The following is a 24,266-nucleotide window of genomic DNA, read 5'->3' as shown; positions in this document are numbered from 1 at the left end:
CCAACACCAAGATGAAGATAGGGAACATCCCCGCCTTGCTTGTGGGCTGAGTTCACCAGCCTGAGGGAACAACCATAACCCCATCCCCAGTCATTAGTTGTACCTGTTCTAGAACTTCCTATAAATGAAAGCGCAGTCTGTACTTAGGGCATGCCATTTTTCGCTGAACATCACGTTTATGCTTTTGACTTGTTTTAACTTCTCTTCTGCATTAAGTTTGTAAAACGGTGATGGAGGAGATGGAAAGCCCGGGGTTTTGAGAAGCCGTTAGGGATACCGTACTTGGATTTTCCAAAAGATGAACTCACGTAACCCGGCCTCGGCTGATCAGGAGGGGGCAGGGGGCGTGGCTTCCGCTAGGCCGGGCTCCTCGAAGAGGCGGAGTTTCAAGTATGAAGGCGAGGCCCCGGGCTTGGCCTCCCCGCGGCAGTTAGTGCCGGGGGCGGGGCCAGGCCAGGGCTTCCTGTCTGCGCCTGCGGAATAGCCGTTTGACCCCGGAAGTGCGGGAGCTCCGAGAGCTGTCACTGTGATCCGCGGCGACGGCGGTACAACGCCGGTAGTGGAGCCGGCGAGGTGAGTTCCTGGCTGTGCCCTGCCGGATGTGGGGCCTGGGGCTCGGGAGGAACTGCAGCCGCACTTTGGCGGCTTTGGCATCCCCTGTCTTTGGCCTCCACCGCGGGGCCGAGGCTTCAGCCGCCCCAGGGACCGTGAGCCCCACCTGGGACCGTGAGCCGCTCCCTGAGGCTAGTCAGCTAGAGTCAGGAGCCCCGAGTTTGAGACTTGGCTCCAGAATGGCCTTGGAGCCGTAGTCCCCACGCCCCGCGTTCGGGGCTTTAGTTTCTTTGGAGTTCATTCATTCGTAGAGTAAATACTTGTTGAGCGCCTCCTAAGTGCCAGGCAAAGAGTAGGCAAACAAGACTTCTGCCCTCAATGGAGCTTGCAGTCTAGTAAGTAGAGACAGCCAATGACAAGTAAGTACACAATATAATCAAAGATATAACAGTAACTGGGAGACTGACTACTTTAGATGAGCGATCTAAGAAGGTTTCTGAGAAGAGTAATGTTAAATTGAGACTAGAAGAGTGATGGCAGTGAGAGAAATTGAGGCAACAATATCCCTGGGGATGCTTGAATTCCATATTGGAATTCCCAGCTCCCTTCCTAAAGAAAGCCCTTTCCTAACTTTTTTGGCTTCTGTTGTCCTGCCTACATAAAGGATACAGTGATGGGCACAGACACAGTCATTATCATTGTCTCTTGTCCTTTTGGAAGAAAGTTTAATCTTTGCTTAGTTAATTTATACCCATACTTTAGATGAAAACTTAAATACTCCTTGACATCCTCCTTCCCTCAAGTCATTTCTCCATATTAAATGCTTTTTGAGCCTTCTTTATATAGTATGCTATTGGTTTTTATTTGTTTGGCTCTTGGATTTGTATCCATCATTCCCATAAAGACTAAAGCTCTCTGAAGGGCAGAATCAGGACTGTTGTTTGTGAACCTTAGTATTCTCTGGGTATTGGTGCCTACTTTATCGTAGATACTGAAAAGTCTCTGAATGGGTAAGATGAATAATATGTTAGTATTTGTTCTCAGGTAGTTCAAAGGTCTTTCCTGCCAGCAGGTTATCATCATCTCTTTTGATTATGTCTCTTCCCTACTTAAGTGACTTGTCACTGCTTCACATAAAAGGCAAATTTTTAGCATGACATTCGAGACTCTTTTTAAACTGACTCTGTATTCCCTATCTGACTGTTCTCTCCTCACTTGTGTCATCTTCTCCTTGACCTTGCATTTTCAGCCACACCAGATGCCTCCCTCTTTCTTCAAAGCCATACTTTTTATGGCTCAGAGTTTTTGTTCATTTTTATTCTCTGTTTGGAATGCCCAACTTTTCTTCCTGACCTTCAACATCCAGGTTATAGATTACTTTCTCTGGGACTTTCTTTTTCTTTTGAGCTCCAGTTTTGGTGATTTCCTGTTATAGCTCCATCATTGAATGATAGTAATTTATAAGCCCAGAATACAGGATGCCTTCAGTCAGTGTTTGCTAAATAAATGAAGAAGCCCAAAGTTCTCTGTCTGTGGTTGGGACTTGAATGATAACAACAACTGGGTGTTGTTGGGGTGCTTATTATGTACCAGAGATTGTATTGAACACTTAGCATTAATCATTTCTCATAGCAACCCTAAAAGATCAGCTCCTGTTACTATTCCAATATTATAGATGAGGAAATCAAGGGTTAGAGAAATTAAAGAACTGTCTTGAAGTTACAACATATGTGAGAACACATGGAGCCAGGCTTGGACCCAGGTTCTAGGAATATAGAGCTGTTTTCAATTACCACCCCAGCCTTACCCTAAATTGCTCTTGGCGATACTGGTTTGTAGGAGTGAATTTCTTTTGAAAGCAGGCGCTGTCTCTACCTGTCTAGGCCTGGACACTGGGTCCTAGAATTTAAATGGTGGAGAGCTGCCTCCCGTTATGACTCTTTCCCCACCTTCAGCCTCCACCCCAACACTCCCACTACCCTCTCTGGTAGGTGAGCCTAGAAATAACTAGACTTGTGAATCATTTAGACTTTTGCACTGGTTTGAAACCATTAGAGTTTCCTCTTTTTTCTTTCTTTTTGGTTTTTGCAGTATTGAGGATTGAACCCAAAGGCTCACACATGCTAGGCAAGTGTTCTACTATTGAGCTACATCCCCACCACACCCCCTTTTTTTTGAAACAGGGTATTGCTGAGTTTCCCAAGCAGGTCTTGAACTTCCTACCCTCCTGTTCAGCCTCCTGAGTGGCGGGGATCGTAGGTGCATACCACTGCATCTGGATCTCACTAGTTTTTCTAACTGCCCTCTCAGCATCACTAGAGGTTTGGAAAAAAGGATATATTTTGGCATGCTGGGCACAAGAACCCTAAATGCCAAGGCAAAAGAACTGGCATCAGATTCAACTTGGCCACTTATATATTTGCCTTGTGTAAATCAGGATGCTCTTTGGACATCTGAGTATAGTAATTCTTGTGATCCTTATTTGGGTTGTTATGAGAGGCTAGTAAGTTAGTAACTTGATTAGAAGTAACATACATAGCTAGACACAGTGGCATGTCCTGGTAGTCCCAGCTACTCAGTAGGCTAAGGCAGGAAGATCACTGGAGCCTAGGAGTTTGGGGCCAACCTGGGAAATACAGTAAGACCTTGTCTCTTAAAACAAATAAACAAAAAACCAGACCAGAACTAAGGTTCCTGTGTACCTACTTGCTTACATCTCCTTCCCTCTGTTATGCTGTTTTCTCTGCATGCTTCTTCCCTGGCTAGTTTCCACTACTGACACTACTGAGGTTCTCCTTTTTTTTTTTTTTTTTTTTTTTTTTTGCAATGATGGGGATGGGGGTCAAACCCAGAGCCTTACTCATGTTAGGCAAGTGCTTTACACTGAGTGACACCTATATTCCCTCTCCTGATTCTTTAGCCTTTCCTCTGGAAATGCTTTCCTGTCCCCCACCCCATCCCTAAGTTCCACTAGACATTACACAGCATAGTGTATACGGCATAGTATACCAAATGGTTAAGAGCTACCCTGCCTCACCACCTGCTCACTGTGAGACTATGAGTAGGTTTCTTATCTTCTCTGAGCCTCTATTTCTTCACTGATAAAAGGAGGATAATAATAGAGGCCATACAGTTCATAAAGTCTTTGAAGGTCAGAGTGGCTTCCAGGCATGGTGGCACTTGCCTATAATCCTAGCAATCCCAGTGACTTGGAAGGCTGAGGAGGAGGATCACAAGCCAGCCTCAGAAACTTAGTGAGACCTGTTTCAAAATTAAAAATAAAAAGGATGGGGGATGTATCTCAGTTGTAAAATATACCCGGGTTCAATCCCTAGTACCAAACCAAAATTTATATACACACACACACTATATATATATATATATATATATATATATATATATACACACACACACACATATACACACACACATTTATGTATATAAAGATACATACGTGTTTATATTCATACACATAAAATAGAATTATCCTTGGAGTAGCAAACATTAATATATGTAAAGCAAGGTAGCATGAGTAAAGAAAAGCCCTTAGAAGAGCACTCATTATCTAAAAAACATTGTTTGGGCTGGGGATGTGGCTCAAGCGGCATGCATGCGACCCAGGTTTGATCCTCAGCACCACATACAAACAAAGATGTTGTGTCCGCCAAAATCTAAAAAAATAAATTCTCTCTTTCTTAAAAAAAAAAACATATTGCTATTCTTTTTTTTTAAAATGTTTATTTTTTAGTTGTAGTTGGACACAGTACCTTTATTTTTTACTTTTTTATATGTGGTGCTAAGAATTGAACCCGGGCCTCGCATGTGTGAGGCAAGTGCTCTACCTCTGAGCCACAACCCCAGCCCCCATATTGCTGTTCTTATTAGTCTGTCTTTGTTATTACCAGGGCACGGCCTAACATCTGAGATATAGGACATCTGGTAAAATATGGCAGATCACACCCCTCAGTTTGTCTGAGGACTCAAGCAGTGATTATTTCCTCCTCTCAACCTTGATTGATCTGTCTTTGTGTCTTTTTTTTTTTTTTTTTTGATACTGGGGATTCAGCTACATCCCCAACCTTTTTTATTTTGTGACAGGGTCTCACTTAATTACTTACAGTCTCGCTAAATTGCTGAGGCTGGCCTTAAACTGGTGAGCCTCCTTACTCAGCCTTCTGAGCTGCTGGGATTATAGGTGTGCACCACCATGCCAGGCTCTTTGTGTCACTTGAGGCCCCAGGCTGGCCTTTTAGTGCACATGTCTCTTGAGGGACCTTAGTCACTGCTGTTTCATGATTTAGCCAACAAGTGTGCCCCTCTTATGGGTCAGGCTAAGCTTATAGTAAAAAGAACATTGGATGGGAAGACAAGAGTCCTGGGATCTGACACTCCATGGATTCTTGTTTTGTTTGGTGCTGAGGGTTGCACCCAGGGCCTTATATATGCTAAGCACATGTCCTACCACTGAGCTACACTCTCAGCTCCAGGTCCCTGGCTTTGAGGCCCCTTTAGGCCTCTGTGAAGAGAAACTTGTGATGACAGGTTTCTCTGAATTTTTTTCTTCTTTATCCTTCTGTTCATCAAGACTTTCCCTGAAGCCTAGAGAGGTAAAATCTTAACACCCTGTACAAGCAAGAAAAGGCTCATGGCTCTTAAAAGAACTAAGATCTTAACTCTTAAAAGACTTATGATCCAGTGAGAGTTATAAGAAGAGTGTCCTCATAGTTAATCATTCATCAAACATTTGATGAGGTTACATCTGTTCCAGGCCTGTTCTGGCCACAGGAAAGGTAGCAAGAGAAGAGCTCCAAGCAGTGTCTTCCCAGAGGTCATAGGCTACTGAGCAGAGCTGGAGCTGTTAATACAGATAATATATGGGACTGGTGGTAGGTGGGTGGTAGTAGTGCTTGCCTAGCATGCACAAGGTCCTGAGTTGAGTCCCCAGAATGAAGGAAGGATGGTAATTTAGGAATTTTTAGTCAGTACTTCTCAAAGGGGGCAGGAGTCACCTGGGAAGTATTTTCCTTCACAGTTGGGAACTACTGCTTTAGGCAGGGAAAAGATCACTTTGTCTGGATCAGGAGGCCCTCCTAGGAGCAACATAGAAGGCCAGGGGTGGATGCTTTTTGACTGGCTGTGGGATTAGCCCTGGAACAGGTCTTGTTCCCAGGAGTTTGTGTGTCTGCTCTCTTCTTCCCATCCATATTCCTTTCAGGAGGGTCACGCAGCACAATGCCAGCTTTGCCCCTGGACCAACTCCAGATCACTCACAAGGACCCGAAGACAGGAAAACCAAGGACTTCATCAGCGCTGGTGAGCCGGTGCCTTGAGGCCGTTCAGCCCGATACTATCAATCTTGCAATTTCAGAAGCAAAAAATAAATTCCTTTCTTATATGTTGCAAGAATGACCCGAGGGCCATGGTCAGTAATTCAGTAGCTAAGACACTACTAGGCCCTTTCAGGCCCAGTGTAGAAGTTTCCTTCCGAGCAGCAGCCTGAATTTGAGTAGTAGTTTCCATGTCATCACCCCAATTCCTCCTTCCTACCCAAAGCATTTAACTTCCAATCAGTCCAATGGCAATTCTGACTCTGCCCAAGCTGGGCTAGAAATGGATCTGGCTCCAAGCCAGGTTTGGGGATTTGATCCTGTGGGAGTGGTGGTGTGTCAGGCTGGCCACATTTTAGTGGGAATGCTGATTTCAGCGGTTGGGCCGTCTTTTATCTTACCTGGGTTAAGAAGCACCACGTACAGAGACTCCAGAAGGGCTTGTGAGACTGAAAACTAAGGAGGCTGTGAACCTGTTGATTCCCAGCTGCAGAGAGAGATTAAAACTGCAAAGAGGTGCCAGGCTACTAAAGAAGTAGATAGTCACAGGGACTGGAGTTCCTGTACTCACTTGTTGATTTCCCAAGCATATGAGCTTACTTAAATAAGGTGGGAGGAAGTATTTTCCAGGGACTTGCGTAAAGTCAAGTCGTGGGAAACACAACTTAAGTGTTTTATTTCCTGCCGTCTGGATAGCTTCTTATTACTTCCTAAACAGTCACTGATAGTAGTAGTTAACATTCATTGCATACCTGCTCTGGGCCAAACCTATCCAAACACTTCACCTGGATTATCTCATTTAAGCCACATCACAGCCCTGTGAATGGATATTTTGATTGTCCCCATTTTACAGATGAGGAAATTGAGAGTTCAGGATCACAAAACTAGAAAATTAGAAGAACCAGGATGGGAACCCAGCTTGGCTGGTCCCAGAACCCCATGCCCTTAATCTTTCTATTATATGGTCTCTTGTTTCTTTTCCATGACCTTGTTATATAGGGAGTATATTTATCAGAAAATCTAGAACTGTGCTGTTCAGTATGGTAGCCACTCAAGAGGAAGTCATCACCACCTGTAGTTATTGAACACTTGTAATGTTGCTATTGCTACAAATGTGGACTGAAGAACTGGAATTTTGGGGGGTGTGTGTGAGTGGATACCAGGGATTAAACTCAGGAGCACTCAACCACTGAGCCACATCCCCAGCCCTGTTTTGTATTTTATTTAGAGACAGTGTCACTGAGTTGCTTAGCTATTCAATTTTTGCTTTGAATTGGCTTTGAACTCGTGATCCTCTTGTCTCAGCCTCCAAGCTGCTGGGATTACAGGAGTGTACCATTGCACCCGGCAAGAACTGGATTTTTAATTAATAAGTTTAAATGGATATTTATTAAATTAAATTAATTTAATAAATTTAAGTGGCCTACTGCATAGGCCAGCCAGATATGAGATATGCAGTTCCGATGTCACAGAAAGTTCTGTTGGACTGTGTTGGTGGAGTCTGGCTCCTTGGGTGGTTGGGTCTGATTTACTACCTCCATTCTTCCTATGTACTTAATGAATACTTAGGCTGTTAGCTGAGGGATATAGAGAGCAGGGGCCTGTTCCCTTTACTCTACTCTTGGCTTCTCAGTGCTAGGTGCATATTAGGCTCTCAGAAAAGTCAGTAAATGAAAGCCAGACCTAATGCCAGGTGCTGGAGCTACAAAGAGAAAGGATATAGTCCCTGCTCTTGTGGAGTGTATGGCCTAGGAGAGAAACAGACCAGTAGCTTTTTGACAGTGTGATCAGGGTTGTGATAGAAGGAAGGCCAGGCTGTGACATGAGTCAAAACTTATGGCTGTTTCTCTAGATCAGTGGGGGCGGGGGCGTGGTGGTGACAGAAGGTCTTAGGGTAACAGGAGGGCACATGCAGCCAGAGAAGACTTCCTGGAGGAAGGAATTTAGCACTGGTCATTTAAGGACAAATAAGCACTAGCTGGGCAGAGCAGTGGCAGAAGGGAGGACCTGGCTGGAGGACTCAAGTCTGCAATGCCAGAGTGTTGAGAGACCCTGACTCTTACACCAACCACTAGTCACTGTAAGTGGCAGCAGTACAGCAGAGCGAATGAGCACAGGCTTTGCATTAATCTCACACATATTTGGTATATTACTTAACCTCTCTAAGCCAGGATCCAAAAAGAGTAATAATAGGCCAAACTTTGTGGGGTGGCTATGAGGACTAATTGAAACATTTGTGAATTAGCACTGTACATGGAACCTGGCACACACAATAAATTGCAGTTATGGTGGTGATGACAATATCAACATTGAATGGGGAGAAGAGGGATGAATGGAGAAGGACAGCTGCCTGGTTGAGGAAGGATCTCGTTGGTCATACTGAAGAATGTTATTCTACAGGCACAATCCTAAAGAATTGTCTTAAAATATGTTCCTGCCCTATTTTGTCTCTTAAGTCTCAAGTTGGGAACAGAAGACCCCCAGCAGGATGGTACGTAGAACTAGCATTTATTGAGTAGCTACTATTCGAATAGCAAATACTTGAAGACCCACAAGACATAGTCTGGGGCCAGAATGGGTGACTGTGCTCCTGAAGACAAGTCTCATACAATAAGAACATTTGGAAAACAGTGCAAAAGAGTTCCTTACAAGATACATGAAAGTCTGATGGGCAGCAGATTTTCTTATAGCTTCACAGAGCAGATAGGACCTAAGCCAGGCTCACTGAAAGGTGGGATGGACTTGGGTAGGAGAGAGGGCACAACTGCTGCTCCCCTCTCTGAAATCTTCCTTCATTACCTACAAGGAAAAAAAAAGAAGTCCCTGCTCTTGAGCTTGGTATTCAAGGACCTTCAAAGACTTTGGCAAGATCTGGTCATTTGTAACCTCCATTTATTCCTTTGCCCAGCAAGAAAATGAATATAGAAAGTCCACTCATTACCAGACACTGTTCTAGGAACTGGGGATGCTAAGGTGGGAAAAGCTCTTAACTGCTCCCAAGACCTATAGCTAGTGGGGGTCACAGTTGAGAAGTTAGGCACTCCTTTTTATGTAATTTTATTGATGTATCATTGAAGGACAGTAAACTTTACATATTTAAATATACAACTTGATTGAATTTGACATGGTATATACCCACAAAACCATCACCATAATCAAGGCAATGAACGTTTCTACCTTCCCCCAAAGTCTCCTTTTGGGCTGGGGTTGTGGCTCAGTGGTAGAGTGCTTGCCTCACATGGATGAAGCACTGGTTTCAATCCTCAGCACTGCATATACATACATAAATAAAATAAAGGTCCTGGGGCTGGGGTTGTGGCTCAGCGGTAGAGCACTCACTTCACACGTGTGGGTCCCTGGGTTCCATCCTCAGCAACACATAAAAGTAAATAAAGTTATTGTGTCCAACTACAATTAAAATATCTGAAAAATAAAATAAAGGTTCACTAACAACTAAAAACAAAAGTCTCCTTGTGCCCTTCTCTAGTCTGTGTCTTCTTCTCTCCTTGTCCCCAACAAGTGCTGATCTGAAAGCACTCTTGATGCTGTTCAACAAGTGTCACAGGTGAGCACAGAGTGCAGGTGCGGGGAGTTGTAGGGAGCTCAGGTGAACTGTTCCAACCAGGGTGTGTGTCAGAGAGGCTTCCTGGAGAAGGTGAACTGGGGTCGGAAGGAAAAGCAATTAAACTTGGGTAGCACATGGGTTCCATGGATTGTTTAGTACATCTACAGCATAAGCTTTGTTTCAAATTCTGCCTCAATTGCCTCCTTAATCCAATGACCTTGGGAAAGTTCCTGAACCTTACTGGGTCTTTGTTTCCTCCTCTGTAAAATGGGGTGAATACCATCTCCCTTTTGACTGGTTGTAGATTAAAAAAAAAAAAAGAAGTGGGCTATGGGACATACCTACTCAGCAACCAGCACAGGATAGGTCCTCAGTATGGTGGCTTTCATTATTATGGTTCCAGCATTCTCCAAATTCATATCCCAACATCCAGTGCAATCTCTGCACTTTAAAAAAAATATTTTATTTATTTTTATGTGGTGCTGAGAATTGAACCCACAGCCTCATATGTGCCAGGCAAGCACTCTCCCGCTGAGCCACAACCCCAGCCCAATCTCTGCACTTTTTTTTTTTAAGAGAAAGAGAGTTTTTAAATATTTATTTTTTTAGTTTTCGGTGGACACAACATCTTTATTTTATTTTTATGTGGTACTGAGGATTGAACACAGCGACCCGTGCATGCCAGGTGAGTGCACTACTGCTTGAGCCACCTCCCCAGCCCCCCAATCTCTGCACTTTTTATGGCCCATTTTTCCAAATTTTTTTTAGTTGTAGTTGGACATCATACCTTTTTTTTTTTTTTTTGGATTTTTTTTTTTAGTTGTTGATAGACCTTTATTTTATTTGTTTATATACTGTGCTGGGAATCGAACCCAGTGCCTCACATATGCAAGGCAAGTGCGCTACTGCGAAGCCACAGCTCTAGCCTGACACAGTACCTTTTTATTTTTTTTTAATTTGTTTTTATGTTGTGCTGAGGATTGAACCCAGCACCTCACGCATGCAAGATAAGCGCTCTACCACTGAGCTACAACCCCAGCCCTATGTCCCAATTGTATGCCTCCATAAAAAAAAAAAAAATGTAATTTCTTCCACCTAAAAGTCCTTTACCTCCTCTCATCTAAGGCTCAGCTCAGATGTTACCTGCCTAGGAAGCCATCCCTTGTCCTCTAGGCACCATTAATTCCCTTCTGTGTTCCCGGTGTTCTCTGTCAGGTTTGAGCGGTCGCTTCCTCTGTTCAGTGCTCCCTTGGTAGCTTAGATGTGCTTCTTTCCCAGTGTGGGCCCTATGAGCACCTGGATTCTTTTATTCACATGCGCCCTCACCTGGTCCAGTGGGAGCCCAGTAAATGTTAGTAGGATTGGAGGGAAGGTAGAATCGCAAGGGTGTGTGTGTGTGTGTGTGTGTGTTGGGGAAATGAGTAGCCTGGCCTGAGAGGCAAAGTGTCAATGAATGGAGGAGGAGGGAAGCTTGGAAGCCAAGGAAACAAATTTAGGCTCCAGATAGTTGTTTTGAATGTGTTACCATCAATAGACTTCCCTTTTCAACAGATTTGTAGTTGGGACCCCAAAGACTTTCCCAAAGATTTCACAGTTTGAGCATTTGCATTGGGCAGGAGAAAGACCTGGGTGGTACTTGAGGAGTCTGATCCATTAGTCTCAATTGTTCCATAACCTCTGGACCAACAGCCGCAGATTGGGGGGACTGTTATTGATAACAGCTGAGGTGTTGCCTGGCCTTCCTTCTATTACCATTTCCCCTGGAGAAAGTCACCCTTATGTAGATGGGGTGAAAACTGAGCCTATCTTCTTTTCTTTGTGATGAACAAAGTGAGGTTTGTTAATGGCATGGTCAGGCCTGAAGGAGAGAACTTGTGACTCTAAGCTGAGACCTGCAGCTACTTGATTAGAATCTTTTCTTCAAAAAAAAAAAAATAGTGAGATTTTTTTTTTTCTGGTTATTAAAAAAAAAAGTGCTATGTCCAGTATGATGTTATTTGTTTCAGAAAGAAAAACAGACCCAAACAGCGTATGGCTGTATTTAAAAAATATATATTTATTTTTTAGTTGTAGTTGGATACAGTACCTTTATTTATCTTTTTTTAAAATTTTTTTTTAATATTTATTTTTTAGTTCTCGGCGGACACAACATCTTTGTTTGTATGTGGTACTGAGGATCAAACCCAGGCCGCACGCATGCCAGGCGAGCGCGCTACCGCTTGAGCCATATCCCCAGCCCCTTTTATTTATCTTTTTATGTGGTGCTGAGGATCCACGTGCTAGGAGAGCGCTCTACCTCTGAGCCACAACCCCAGTCCTCATATGACTATATTTTAATGTAAACACCTAGAAAAGATCTGCCAAGACACCCAGTGAATGGTGTGACTCACCTTCTCTATAGTATTGTTTTGCTCCTTTTTTTTTTTTCTTTTTAAGTGCTGGGTTCATGCACACACTTTACCGCTGAGTTATACCCCAGGGCATGTTGTAATTTTTTGAAAGAAAAGACACTCTTGTTTCACTTGTATAATTAAAAATTAATTTATAAAATAATACAAGTTCATTGTTTAAAAATTGGAAAATATATTCAAGTCACAATCTCCTCTTTTCCAGCCTGGAGATAACCTCTATTAGCTTTGGGATTTCATTGCCCTAACTTTGTTTTTTAAACTCTGTACCAGTGTACAAACATATGTACTTAAAATAACCCCCAAACTGATTATATTAAAGAGTTTTGTGTCCTGCTTTCTTTTCCCCTAACCTTTCCCCAGGCCCCATGGCATTAAATACTCTCCCAAAACATGGTTTTTAACAACCGTCTCATGTTCCCTGGATACAACCATGCCCCCTTTGTTAGATACACTTGGTTCTTTATGCTTAAAAGCTCCTTGGAGGGTCACTGGTTGGAACAGCCAAGTGTTGTCATTGCTGTGGGTTGGCAAATGGGCCCTCGCTGACTAACCTCTGCCACGTTAACACGTGGTTTTTGGATCCGTAGCATCCCGAGCAGAAGGCAGACCGGTATTTTGTGTTATACAAACCGCCCCCTAAAGACAACATTCCTGCCCTAGTGGAGGAGTACCTGGAGCGCGCCACCTTCGTAGCCAATGACCTCGACTGGCTCCTGGCCTTGCCTCACGATAAATTCTGGTGCCAGGTAACATTCTATCAAAATTAATGCTAAGACAAAGCCCATGACATGTCGTTGGTTGGTTGCTGTGGTTTTTCTTCCCCCAGGAGGTGCTTTTTTGTCTACTTCTTACACTGGATTCTTAACAGCAAATTGTGGTTTGGAGTGCTCGTCTCGTATCACAATCTTAGTGATGTTTACACACCTTCCAGAGTGTCATTTTTAGAAACTTGTGTTTATCCCTCAGCTCATTCGTACCTCCTTGGTCCCCTGGGGTTGGAGTGTTTGCAGTAGGCAAGGGCTGATGGGCCATGAGCCCCAGCTCAGTCCACCTGTGAGCCTCAGGGATAAATCCTTTCTCTCCCCTGTCCCCTGATTTAGGTTATCTTTGACGAGACCCTGCAAAAGTGCCTGGACTCCTACCTGCGTTATGTCCCCAGAAAGTTTGATGAGTGGGTGGCCCCCACCCCTGAGGTTGCTGATATGCAGAAGCACCTACATCGAAGCATTTTCCTCACCTTCCTTCGCATGTCCACTCACAAGGAATCCAAAGTAAGCCTCTGATCCCATGACAGGTCACCGTCCAACACCCGACACCTCTGTGTGGACTCTCTGCCCCTGGGAAGCAAGGCTCTTAGAAGCATCAAGTTTCCTCTTCGTCTTCCCTCTGCCTTTATTCCCACTGTTGGCGAAGAAATCTGTGCCACCTCTATTATCCTCTTAATTCACCAGGCCATCTGCATTACACCAAGTGTTTTCATCAATGAGATCCGAGGGCCCTTAGCCAGGTGACGTGTGCCTACCTTTTCTTGTGCGTCAGAGGGTAAAGTCATTAATTCTGGCTTTTTAAAGGAACTTGTATACCCTTTCAAAAAATCATTGCTGAAAAAAAAAATCATTACTGGATTGAGAACATGGTTCAATAGGAGAGCACTTGCCCAGCATGCACAAGGACCTGGGTTCCATCCTCAGCACTATGAAAAAAAATTTTTCAAATATACACATATATTTATATAAAATTTTCACATACAATGAATTCCATGTACTCCTCTCCTCGCTTTAACAATTTCTAACATTTTGTCCATCTTGTATTTTTTTTAACACCTTTATTTCACTTGTTTATTTTGTATGTGGTGCTGAGGATCGAACCCGGGGTCCCGCATGTGCGAGGCAAGCGCTCTACTGCTGAGCCACAACCCCAGCCCCCATCTTGTGTTTTTTTTTTCAATATTTATTTTTTAGTTGTAGGTGGACACACAATATCTGTATTTCATTTTTATGTGATGCCGAGGATCAAACCCAGTGCCTCACTTGTGCTAGGCGAGTGCTCTACCATTGAGCCACAACCTCCCCCCCCTCCATCTTGTATTTTATCTCTCCAGAGTGTTCTTTTTTTTTCCCCCTGGAATATTTTTATGAAATCTAAGATATCATGCTGGTTTACTAGTAAGTGTTCAGAACAAATCCTCCATGTCTGTTTCAGAGTATGTTGTGACTTCTTTCCCCTGACTTAGGTTATCCCCCAAACCGGGGATTGAACCCAGGGCTTCTCTACCACTGAGCTATATTCCCAGCCCTTTTTGCTTTTATTTTGAAGCAGGGTTTCACTAATTTGCTGAGGCTAGCCTTGAACTTATGATCTTCCTGTCTTAGCCTCCCCATTCACTGGGATTACAGGTGTGCTCTACCACATGCAGCTGTGTTTGCTTCTTTTTATGTTAAAATGGAGAATGACTTGTGCTGGGTCTGCTCAGACATGGATGTCCACCATGTGGGCAGATCATCATTGATTAGCCAGTCCCCAGCTGAAGGGCCTGAGGTTTTTTCTCATGAGTTTGCTGTAACTGTACAATGTGTTAACATATAGTCTCCATTCTTTCTCTCTTTTATCCTTTCCCTTAGGATCACTTCTTTTCCCCCTCTGTGTTTGGAGAAATCCTCTACAACAACTTCCTCTTTGATATCCCAAAGATCCTGGACCTCTGTGTGCTCTTTGGAAAAGGCAACTCACTGTTGCTCCAGAAGATGATAGGTGAGTAGGATGCAGGGCCTGGGGGGATGCCCAGAGAAGGCCCCATGAGTCAAATCAGAAGTCACAAAGGTTGGTGCTTAGGTAGGACAAGGGATTTGAGACAGAAGGGTTAGGTAGTACTGGAAAATACTTGACAGATATATATGAGTGATAACTCTGAAAGAAGTGGCTAGGTGGTAGTGGTTAGATAGTAGAGACCAAAAAAAAAAAAAAAAGTGTGTGCCAGACAGTTCCTCAGGGATCTGGGAGTCTTAGAGGAAGGCCAGGTGTCAAACAATCACAGGAATGGGGAAGTTTACTTTGGCAGTGAGAGTCAGAATAGCAGTGATAGCTAACCTTCATTTGCACATGGCCCGGCCGCTTGCATGCTGAGCACACCAGCAGCCTTCAGACCAGTGCTGTCATCTTCCCTGCTTACAGAAGAAACTGAAGTTAGACTGTAAGGAATTGCCTGAGAGCACAGAACTAATTAGTAGCCATGCTGGGACATGTGGCCATGGAGACCTGCCCCTCAAGTTCTTGTTCTTTCTGTTGCTTGCTTCAGGGATGATGGATGGGGCTACCTCAAAAATGGCACAATTTGCAATATTGCTGAGAGAAGATGGGGACAGAGTTCCCATCTTCTGGTTTGAAAAAGGAACAAATGTTAGCAGTTGGATTCTGTCAGGCGGCAGTGGGTTGAAGGTTCAATCAGAAATGGAAGTTGGTGGGATGACAGAGGGAGTGCCCCAGTGGATTCCTCTTTGATTGCAGCCTACATACAGTGTTGGGCTTGGCACAGAGAAGTGTGCATCTGGACATCCCTGTCAGCCCTCCTCACCCTGAGATTGTAGGACACAGAACAATTTTCTAAATATCTTTTTACAAAATTGAGTTATTCCTTGTGATGGTCTCCCTCATTTCCTTTTCCCACCCTCCCTCCTTTTCTCCTACTTCCTTCTTTCCTTTTTTTCTTTTCCTCCTAATAATTAAGGTATGTTAGTGTAGAAAATTTTGAAAGGAGATAAAGTATTAAAAAAAAACAGGGAAACAGTTACCAAATTACTGCAAGACAACTATTTTTTTCCTTCCAGTCTTTTTTTTTTTTTTTTTTTTTTTTTTTTTGGGGTAACACTGGGATTGAACCCAGGGCCTTATACACACAAAGCAAGCACTCTCCCAACTGAGCTATATATCCCCAGTTCTGACTCTCTATTTTTTCAGAAGACATATTATATCATTACATACATGAAATTTGTATCCAGCCGTTTCATTGGAATACCTTTGGTTCTTAACTGATTATTAGTTATTTCCGCCCCCCCTGGAAAGATCTGTAATAATTTTACTGTAGACTGAGAGGATGGGTGAGTGAACAACAGTAGGTGTGACTAGTTAGGAAAACAATTACTAGTTTGGTTAGAGTTAAGCGTTCCAGGAGAGTAATAGCAGGAGATGGGAGGTAGAAGCCAGCACCATTTGGCAGGGCTCCATGCCAAGCTTCAGCACTGGAAGAGCAGTATTGCTAAGTGACGAAGATGGCCAGCCCCAGAGTTGAACTGTTCAGTTCTCATCCCAGCTGTAGTCTTGGTTCGGTCCACTTAACCAAGTCAATGAGCCACTGGAAGCCTCAGTTTTCTCAACTGGAGAAAGGGAAAACTGATACCTTCCTCATAAGGTGGTCATGGAAATTAAATAGAAGGGTAAGTATGAGTCACATGTGTAGCACAGTGACTGGCAAGAACTTGGTGAGTGAGTTCTTATTGTGATGAGACCATCAAGCCTCCAGGAGCTTGGAGCAAGGCAAGGAGCCATCTGGTGACAAGATTAATCTGGGAGAATACAAATGTGCAGGGTGGAGACTGGGGGCCTCATAGGAGGCAGGTACATCAGCTGATTGGCTACTGGAGCAGGAAAGCACCTCAGGGAGGCAGATTAAATCAGGGCTCAGTGAGGTCACTGGAAAGAAAAGTCTTAACCGTTCTAGAGAAAAATATGTTGATTGCAGAAGAAGGACTTTTAAGAGGTGGTGGTTGGGGGACCTGGGTTATAAGTAGAAGCAAAGTCATCGTAGGGGTAAGATGGCTGTGAATCTAGGGGGAGATGTCATGGTGGGGGTGAAGCAAGAAAGTTCTGCCTGTTGCTGGGATCACCAGTCTTTCAATTGTTTTTGTTTTTTTGTTTGTTTGTTTGTTTGTTTTTGATATTGGGGATTGCACTCAGGGGCACTCAACCAGTGAGCCACATCTCTAACCCTATTTTTGTATTTTATTTAGAAACAGGGTTTCCCTGAGTTGCTTAGTAACTCACTTATGCTGAGGCTGGCTTTGAACTTGTGATTCGGCTGGCTTTGAACCCGTGATTCTCCTGCCTCAGCCTCCTGAGCTGCTGGAATTACAGGCGTGTGCCACTGTACCTGGCCAGTCTTTCAGATTTTGTAGAATTTTTTTGGTACTGGGGGATTGATCCCAGGGTCCCTCTACCATTGATCTGTATCCCCAACCCTATTTTGTATTTTATGTATAAACAGTTGCTTAGCACTTCTCTGTTGCTGAGGCTGGCTTTGAACCCACAATCCTCCTCTTTCAGCCTCCTGAGCTGCTGGGAATACAGGTGTGAACCACCATATCTGGTTCTCACACTCTTTCTTGCACACGTATGCACACACGTGGCAGCTGTCTTTTCAACTTTTGAACAGAAGGCACAAGAAGCAGCCACTTTTAGTACCACAAAATTCTTGAGCAAAGCAATTACTCCTAAGAGGATTGATAAGGGAGAGAAGGCAAGAGAATGGGAACTTGATGATTATCCTAAGGGCACAAACCCAGTCCTTACCCTGCCCTTTTTTTTTTTTTTAACTTTGAGGCTGGCATTGTGAAACAGCAAGTGTAATTTTGAACACAGGGCCTTTCAGTTAGTCTCTTGAGGCTGCTTTGTACACCAGGAGTTAACTGGGTCTTGGCCCTTTCATGGACTGCACTGATCTGCTTGGCAGAATCTCTCATTCCCCCTGGGTTTCTGAACTGCTTTCACCTGAGAAGAGGCAGTTCAAAGCCTGTCACTGCAGACCCCTACCTTTTTATTATTTCTTTAAGAGATCAAAAATGAGAGAGATTTTCACTGTCATTGGAATCAGATAAAGGAATGGAAAGGGACTCAGATGCTGCAAGAAAATTTGAGTGAATTTTGTTTTTTTGGTGTTGGAGATTTAACACAGAGGCACTGTACCACTAAGGTACATCTCTCATCCTTCTTAAAATTTTTTAAAAATTTGAGACACAATCTCACTAAGTTACTGAGGGCCTCACTGATTTGCTAAGGCTGACCTTGAATTTGTGATCCTCCCATCTTAGCCTCCTGAGTTGCTGGGATTACAAGTGTGTGCCACCACTTTAGGTAATTTGAGTGATCTTAATGCTTGAAAAACATCACTGTTTCTCAGGCTTTAGCACTGGCAGGCTTATGAGAGAGTGTCTTCCCCCCGCCAGGTGGTCAGAATGCCATGGAGAACACTGTGTGGCCCTAGGGGTTGTGGGAGGAGACTTTTCCTGTTGCCTGTCTCTTGTTGTGTCAGGAGGCAATGCCTGGAGGTGAGGACACCTGCTTTATAGTAGAATTAGCTCTGAAGGGCATTCCAAGGAAAGGGAGGGGACAGAGCTTGTTGTCTGAGTGGGGATGGAGTGTGGGAAGACTGCAATGCAGGGCCTGGAGAGAGGATGGCCCAGGATGCCAGCAGGGTGCCAGAGCTCACAGGGTCTTTCATGCCCATTGTCAGGAGTTCAAACTTGACCTTGACCACCAGAACAGGAGCATTTTCAAGGAAGATCAGAGGTTGGTGGGGGGATAGCTCAGGTATTTCTTACCTGTCTGGAGGAGGAGGGCAGGTATAGATGGTCCAGGGGCACCTTCAGAGGTTGAGGGATCGGCGCCCATCTGAAGGTGGGAGGCTCTGAGCAAGCCCAGGCTGGTGAAACTCAGCATTTTGGAATCAAAGAACAAAGTAGCATCCAGGAAAGTGTTGCCAGAAAGTCCAGCTACCTAGTGACTTGCTTACTCATCCAGCCCCATCTGGCCTTTGATCTTTTTCGTTTTTGGATACTCTGAGATCAAGGTTATCAATAAGGAAACCATGGACAGACCTGCCCAGAGACAGAACATCTGACCACAGCCTTAAATATGAGGCTTACAGTGAGATGAAGAACCCTGGCCTCTTAAGGGCATTGGCATTTCTTATCATCTTGTCCTCATCTATCTGTCTTCTCCACCCTTTCTCCCTCCTTCACCATTTGGGCAGTGGAACACTCGGTTTCTGTTCCAGTGGCCATATGCTCTAACCTACGCATGCACAGCAGCAGCAGTTGGAGAATAGTAAACACTTGGAGATGAGCTCCATCTTACAGGAACAACCACAAATGTGCACTAAGTCCACCTCCAGGTCCTTCCCAGGCCTCTTGCTTTGGAGTAGGATGGATTGGGATGGTAGCATATTCAAAAGCAAAAGGTAAGAGAATTTCCAGAGAAATTTCTCCCTGCAGTCTGCTCACATTTTGCAGGTGTGGCCTGGCAAGAACTGGATTGTTGCATTCAGGTTTCTTGAACAAGGAGATCGTATTTCCTAATTTTCCTGGATGACTGCCCACTTCCAAAGCCCATGCTGTCATACATGGCATGGTGCCTAAGTAGTATGATCACTCCCTGGGGATAGCAGGGTGAGCTGGTTTGATCAGAACAGCTCTTTTAAAAACATAATTCGCTAAGCAGTGGTACTTAAAGGGTTAAATTGTACTGATCAAGGTCTCTCTCCAAACTTGGGGAAGTCACTAATCTGAACCAAACCTCAGTGTAGCAGGGCCTGGGGCCAGGACTTATCTTAGGTCACAGCCACAGAGAGGCTTAGGAAAAGGGAGAAAGGTCACAGAACATGCTTACAATGTAGCCCCTCCATTCCTTTCTACCTTTCCCCACTCCTTACCTTTCTCTTTTCTTTCCAGGAAACATCTTTACTCAGCAGCCAAGTTATTATAATGACCTGGATGAAACCATGCCCACTATCCTTCAGGTACCAGCTCTCAGCCCTAGCTAGGGGAAGTGAATTGAGGAGACAGACCCCACTCCCCACTCGATGGTGTTCTTTGGCTTTTTTGGAAGAGCCAGGGAAAAATGTTTATTCCCAGCGTCCCTCTCTAGACCCATCTCCCCAGATGGTCTCTTTGTCTTACCCCTGACCACACCCCTTCAAATTCTCCCTTTCCCCTTCTTTTTTTTTAATATTTATTTTTTAGTTATAGGTGGACACAATATCTTTATTTTATTTGTTTATATGTGGTGCTGAGGATCAAACCCAGGGCCTCGCATGTGCTAGGCGAGTGCTCTACTGCTGAGCCACAACCCCAGCCCCCTTTCCCCTTCTTAAAAGAACTGAAATCTAAGAGCTGCCTGACTCTCATACAAAACGAGCTTGGTTTGCATTCTGTGTTGTTTGCCAACAGCCATATGACTCTAAGGATATCCCTCTAAGCGACCTATGCTTCTCAAATAAGAGCTTTAAAGTTACAAAATCATTTCATGAAAAAATAGTGTTCATTATAGAAAATGTGGGATATGTTAAAAATCAGAAATAAGAATATTACTATTTCCCATAATCCCACAACTAAGAAATGCCTGCCATTCTCAATAACCCTGGGAATAGTCACATGCTAGCCTACTTAAAGCCAGCATTGTCACTTCAATATTTGCCTGATTTTATAATGGTCTCTGTTTTCCCCCTCACTGTTGATTTGTATTTTATTTCAAAATGGCTCTCATAAATATCCATCTACAAGGGATCCAAAAATCCATTATTTATTGCTGACGGTATATCAAAAATTCCTTATCATATACTTGCCCAGCCTATCCAGTCACATCATATCTGCAGAATTGTCAGGGCTTCACATACATGTCAGCTGGTTGTTTGTTTTGTGTGCTGGGGATCAAACCCAGGGCCTTACTCATGCTAGGCAAGCACTCTACCACTGAGCCACATCCCAGCCCCACATGTAATAGTTTTAATTCTCTCCACAGTCCTGTAAGAAGGATGGTTTCATCGTTCCCTACTTAGTTTACTCTAACCCATTCTCTGAGAAGGTCATTGTCTCAGTTGGTATCCAGGAACATGATATATTTCCAAGATTCAAGGCAGTTTTCAAATCACTTGTCCCTGGCTGTGAGTGTGGGGTGGGGGTGGAGGGTCTCAGATGATGGTTCAACAGGACGTGAGAGTCCCTTCTTGCCTTTCACAGGTCTTCAGCAATATCCTCCAGCACTGTGGTTTGCAAGGGGAAGGGGCCAGCACCACACCACAGAAGCTTGAGGAGAAGAGCCAGTTGACCCCTAGCGACATGCCACTCCTGGTAAGATTGTCCTCCAGCCCATCCTCTTTCTGTTGAGTCCTTGTAGCCAGAGCCTAACTGCTCCAGGTAAGGAAGATTGCCATGATAGAGGTCCCAGTGGCTTCTTCCTTTACTCACAACTTCTATAACCCAGCGAGCAGCTGGTTCTTCCCCTCACACAGGTGAAGAATGTTTTCAGCAGGCTTGCATTTTTCTGGGAGCTTTATTTATAGGGTACTGGCAAGAACAGGAAACTAGAACTCAAAGGAGAGGGAGTAGTCCTCACTTAGTTCAACTCAGTAGGCTCATTCATGCTTTATCCCTTGAGCCAGTCATTTTTTCAGTTAGTTTATTTTGAGGAGCACCCAGCATGGGCCAGGCCCTGGGGGTAAAGCAGTAAGCAAAAGCAGACATAGCACCTGCTCTGGAAGAACTTAGGAGTCTAATGAGGATGACAGAAGGCAGACATTTAAGGAACCTGGGACATGTTTCAGGCATTGTGCTAAGCACTGGAGACAGAGCAGCAAGGCAGCTGTAGACAGCACTCCTGGAGCTTGCAATCTGGTGGGGAAAGAGCCATTAAGCAAGTGTTTCAGAAGGGCACGTGCCAGGTGCTATGGGAACAAGTCATTTTACCTTTTTCTGAGGTTCAGTTTCCTTAGCTCTAAAGTGGAGATCCTAACAGCTGCCCAGCCTACTTCTTAGAATAGTTGTGAGAATCAGCAAATGAGCAAGCATCCCATGTCCTGTATACCCTCTTCAAAATGTGAGGAAAGCTGGTCTTGATATTCTTGTCCTCATTAGGATATGCCTTCTCTTTGTGGGACCAGAGGTGTTGTGAGGAGATTCAGAAGAGAGACTCTTATCTTAAAATAGAAGTAACCCTAGCCATCACCAGGTGGAGACCTACTGTGACTGTAGTAGCAAGACCCCTGGATTGGGAGGCTAGCTGGCTCTCCCATTTTGGCACTCTTAAGAGATGATTCAGCCAGGCTGTGCTTGGGGCCTCTACTGTTCTCTTTCCCTTCCCCCTTAGCAACTTTCTGCCTGCTGGGAATTTTGTCAGCTGTGCCTTGTATCCTCTGCAGAGCTGTCTATGAGGTGGAGAAGAATAATGCAGTGTTTTCTTTTGGCAACAGGAATTAAAGGACATTGTTCTCTACCTTTGTGATACCTGCACTACACTCTGGGCCTTTCTGGATATCTTCCCTTTGGCTTGCCAGACCTTCCAGAAACACGACTTCTGTTACAGGTACAGCAGGAATTTTGGCTGTTGAAATAGAGGCTCTGATCCCAGGTACTCATACAACACATTTACTAGTTTCTTAGAATGTGCCAGGCCCGCTTCCAGCTTGGGGATGCCACAGTGAGGAAGACAGATACGGCTTTTTGTTCACGTGGAGTCTATATTTTAGAAGCACTGCCAATTTTATCTAAGAACAGTACAAGGAAGGAGGAAAACATAATCAAGAAGAGGGCAGTTTCAATTCTGCTTTGTTTCAAAGCCCCTCTGATGGGCAAACTCAGGGAGTGACAGTCAAGACAAAGTGGTCTAGCTCAGGGGAGAACACACAAGAAGACAACAGAGGTGCTCCTGACTGGAATCCCAAAATGACCCTTAAAAGAGATCTTGAAGAATGAATAGGGAGCCGGGCACCGTGGCGCATGCCTATAATCCCAGTGTCTCAGAGGCTAAGGAAACGGAGCCACAGAAAGGTAAAATTATTTGCTCCTATAGCACCTGGTACGTGCCCTTCTGAAATACTTGCTTAATGGCTCTTTCCCCATAAGGAAGATCTTGAATTCAAAGCCAGCCTCACAAAAGTGAGGCGTTCAGCAACCCAGTGAGACCCATCTCTAAATAAAATACAAAATAGGGATGGGAATGTGGTTCAGTTATTGAGTGCTCCTGAATTCAATTCCCGGTACCCAGAAAAAAAGAATGAACGGGGAACCAGATGCATACCTGTAATACCTGCTACTCTGTAGGCTGATGTAGGAAGATTGCTTGAGCCCAGGGGTTTGAGGCCAGCCTAGGCAACATAGCAAGATCTTTTGTTTTTGTTTTTGTTTTTTAAAAAAATTAAAATACACACACACACACACACACACGTGTGTGTGTGTGTATGTAAAATATATAAAAATTTATATATACGAAGTCATTTTCAAATAAATATAATTATACTAATAATGAAAATTTACAACTATTAGCAGCTCTTTGGGGTACATCTGTACCTGGCTTCTCACCTTGGCCACCTCATATCCACCCCTTCCCAACTCAAAATTCAAACTCCCCATTCCAGCTACACAGTCCCTCACCATCCTCCTAAAGATCAGCACTCCCAAAGCCCTCTCTCTCTTTCTCTCAGGCTAACCCTGGTCATGGCTTTCCTTTTCCTCTATCTGTTCCTCTACCTATCTTTCTTCCTCTCTCTCCTTCCACTCTTCCTTGCCATGTAGTATTCCAGGTCCACCTCCTCCCTGTGTGCTTCCTGGTCATGCTTACACATGGGATTCCTTCTTCCTAGAACCAGATGCGCTACACATAGAATACGCTGCTCTGGTAATTAAAAATGCAACTGCATCTTTTTTTATATATTTTTTTTTCTTTTTAGTTGTAGATGGACATGATACCTTTATTTTACTTGTTTATTTATATGTGATGCCAGGGATCAAACCCAATGCCTCATGCATGCTAGGCAAGCACTCTACCACTGAGCCACAACCCCAGCCCAACAACTGCCTCTTTTCTATGATGTAATTCTTCCTCCAAATGTCTTAAGCTTCCCAAAGTGCCTCGGTCAGTGCTGAATTTGTAGCAGGTATTCTGCAACCACTTGTCTATCCTTTGACTGGTTTCTGGCAATCTATCTTATTTCAGTACCATACATACCATAAGATAACTAAGCCAAAAGAGGCAGGCCCTACTAGGCCTGGCACCAGAAGAGGACAAAGAGGGCAGTTTGGCCCCGGCAGGTTGAGTTGTTGCCAGGATACATTGCTGGTGGGAGGGTAAATTGCAACATTCCCTATGTAGGGTGATTTGGCAAGATCTCTGAGAGTTAAAAGATTCACATACCATCTGCCCCTACAATGTTACTTCTAGGAATCATTACTCAGATATAGCTGCAAAGGTGTAAAGTTCTGGGCAGCATTTCTTGTAATAGCAAACAATTGAAAAAACCTAAAGATCCATCTGTGGGGTCTGGTATCCAAATGTGTACAATGAAATTCTACCCATCCATACTGAGGGTGTTTTACGCACTGCCACAGCCCTGCCATTAAATAAAACAGTAAAAGGCAAATAACATGTATA

At 44.1% G+C, this 24,266-nt stretch overlaps 1 protein-coding gene across 6 annotated transcripts in view; it reads left to right on the top strand.

The window, feature by feature from the left end:
• Positions 1-420: 420 nt before the first annotated feature.
• ASCC2 (activating signal cointegrator 1 complex subunit 2) overlaps positions 421-24,266 on the top strand; it is a 42,962-nt gene continuing 19,116 nt past the window's right edge. For 2 of the 6 annotated variants that reach the window (XM_081285720.1, XM_081285719.1), the window contains exons 1-7: positions 421-573; positions 5,768-5,865; positions 12,956-13,126; positions 14,477-14,606; positions 19,574-19,641; positions 20,861-20,971; positions 22,090-22,202. In XM_081285720.1, coding sequence (XP_081141846.1) covers positions 5,785-5,865; positions 12,956-13,126; positions 14,477-14,606; positions 19,574-19,641; positions 20,861-20,971; positions 22,090-22,202 — 674 coding nt within the window. In that variant the 5' untranslated portion in view covers positions 421-573; positions 5,768-5,784. Of the gene's footprint in view, positions 574-5,767; positions 5,866-9,366; positions 9,445-12,442; positions 12,602-12,955; positions 13,127-14,476; positions 14,607-19,573; positions 19,642-20,860; positions 20,972-22,089; positions 22,203-24,266 lie in introns of those variants that run through there. The other 4 variants (XM_081285718.1, XM_081285717.1, XM_081285722.1 and 1 more) reach the window with 4 other exon arrangements.

This window comes from Spermophilus citellus, assembly GCF_964194105.1.
Source record: "Spermophilus citellus genome assembly, chromosome: 3".
Taxonomy (NCBI): Eukaryota; Metazoa; Chordata; class Mammalia; order Rodentia; family Sciuridae; genus Spermophilus; species Spermophilus citellus.
This window is presented reverse-complemented; position numbering and strand designations above follow the sequence as displayed.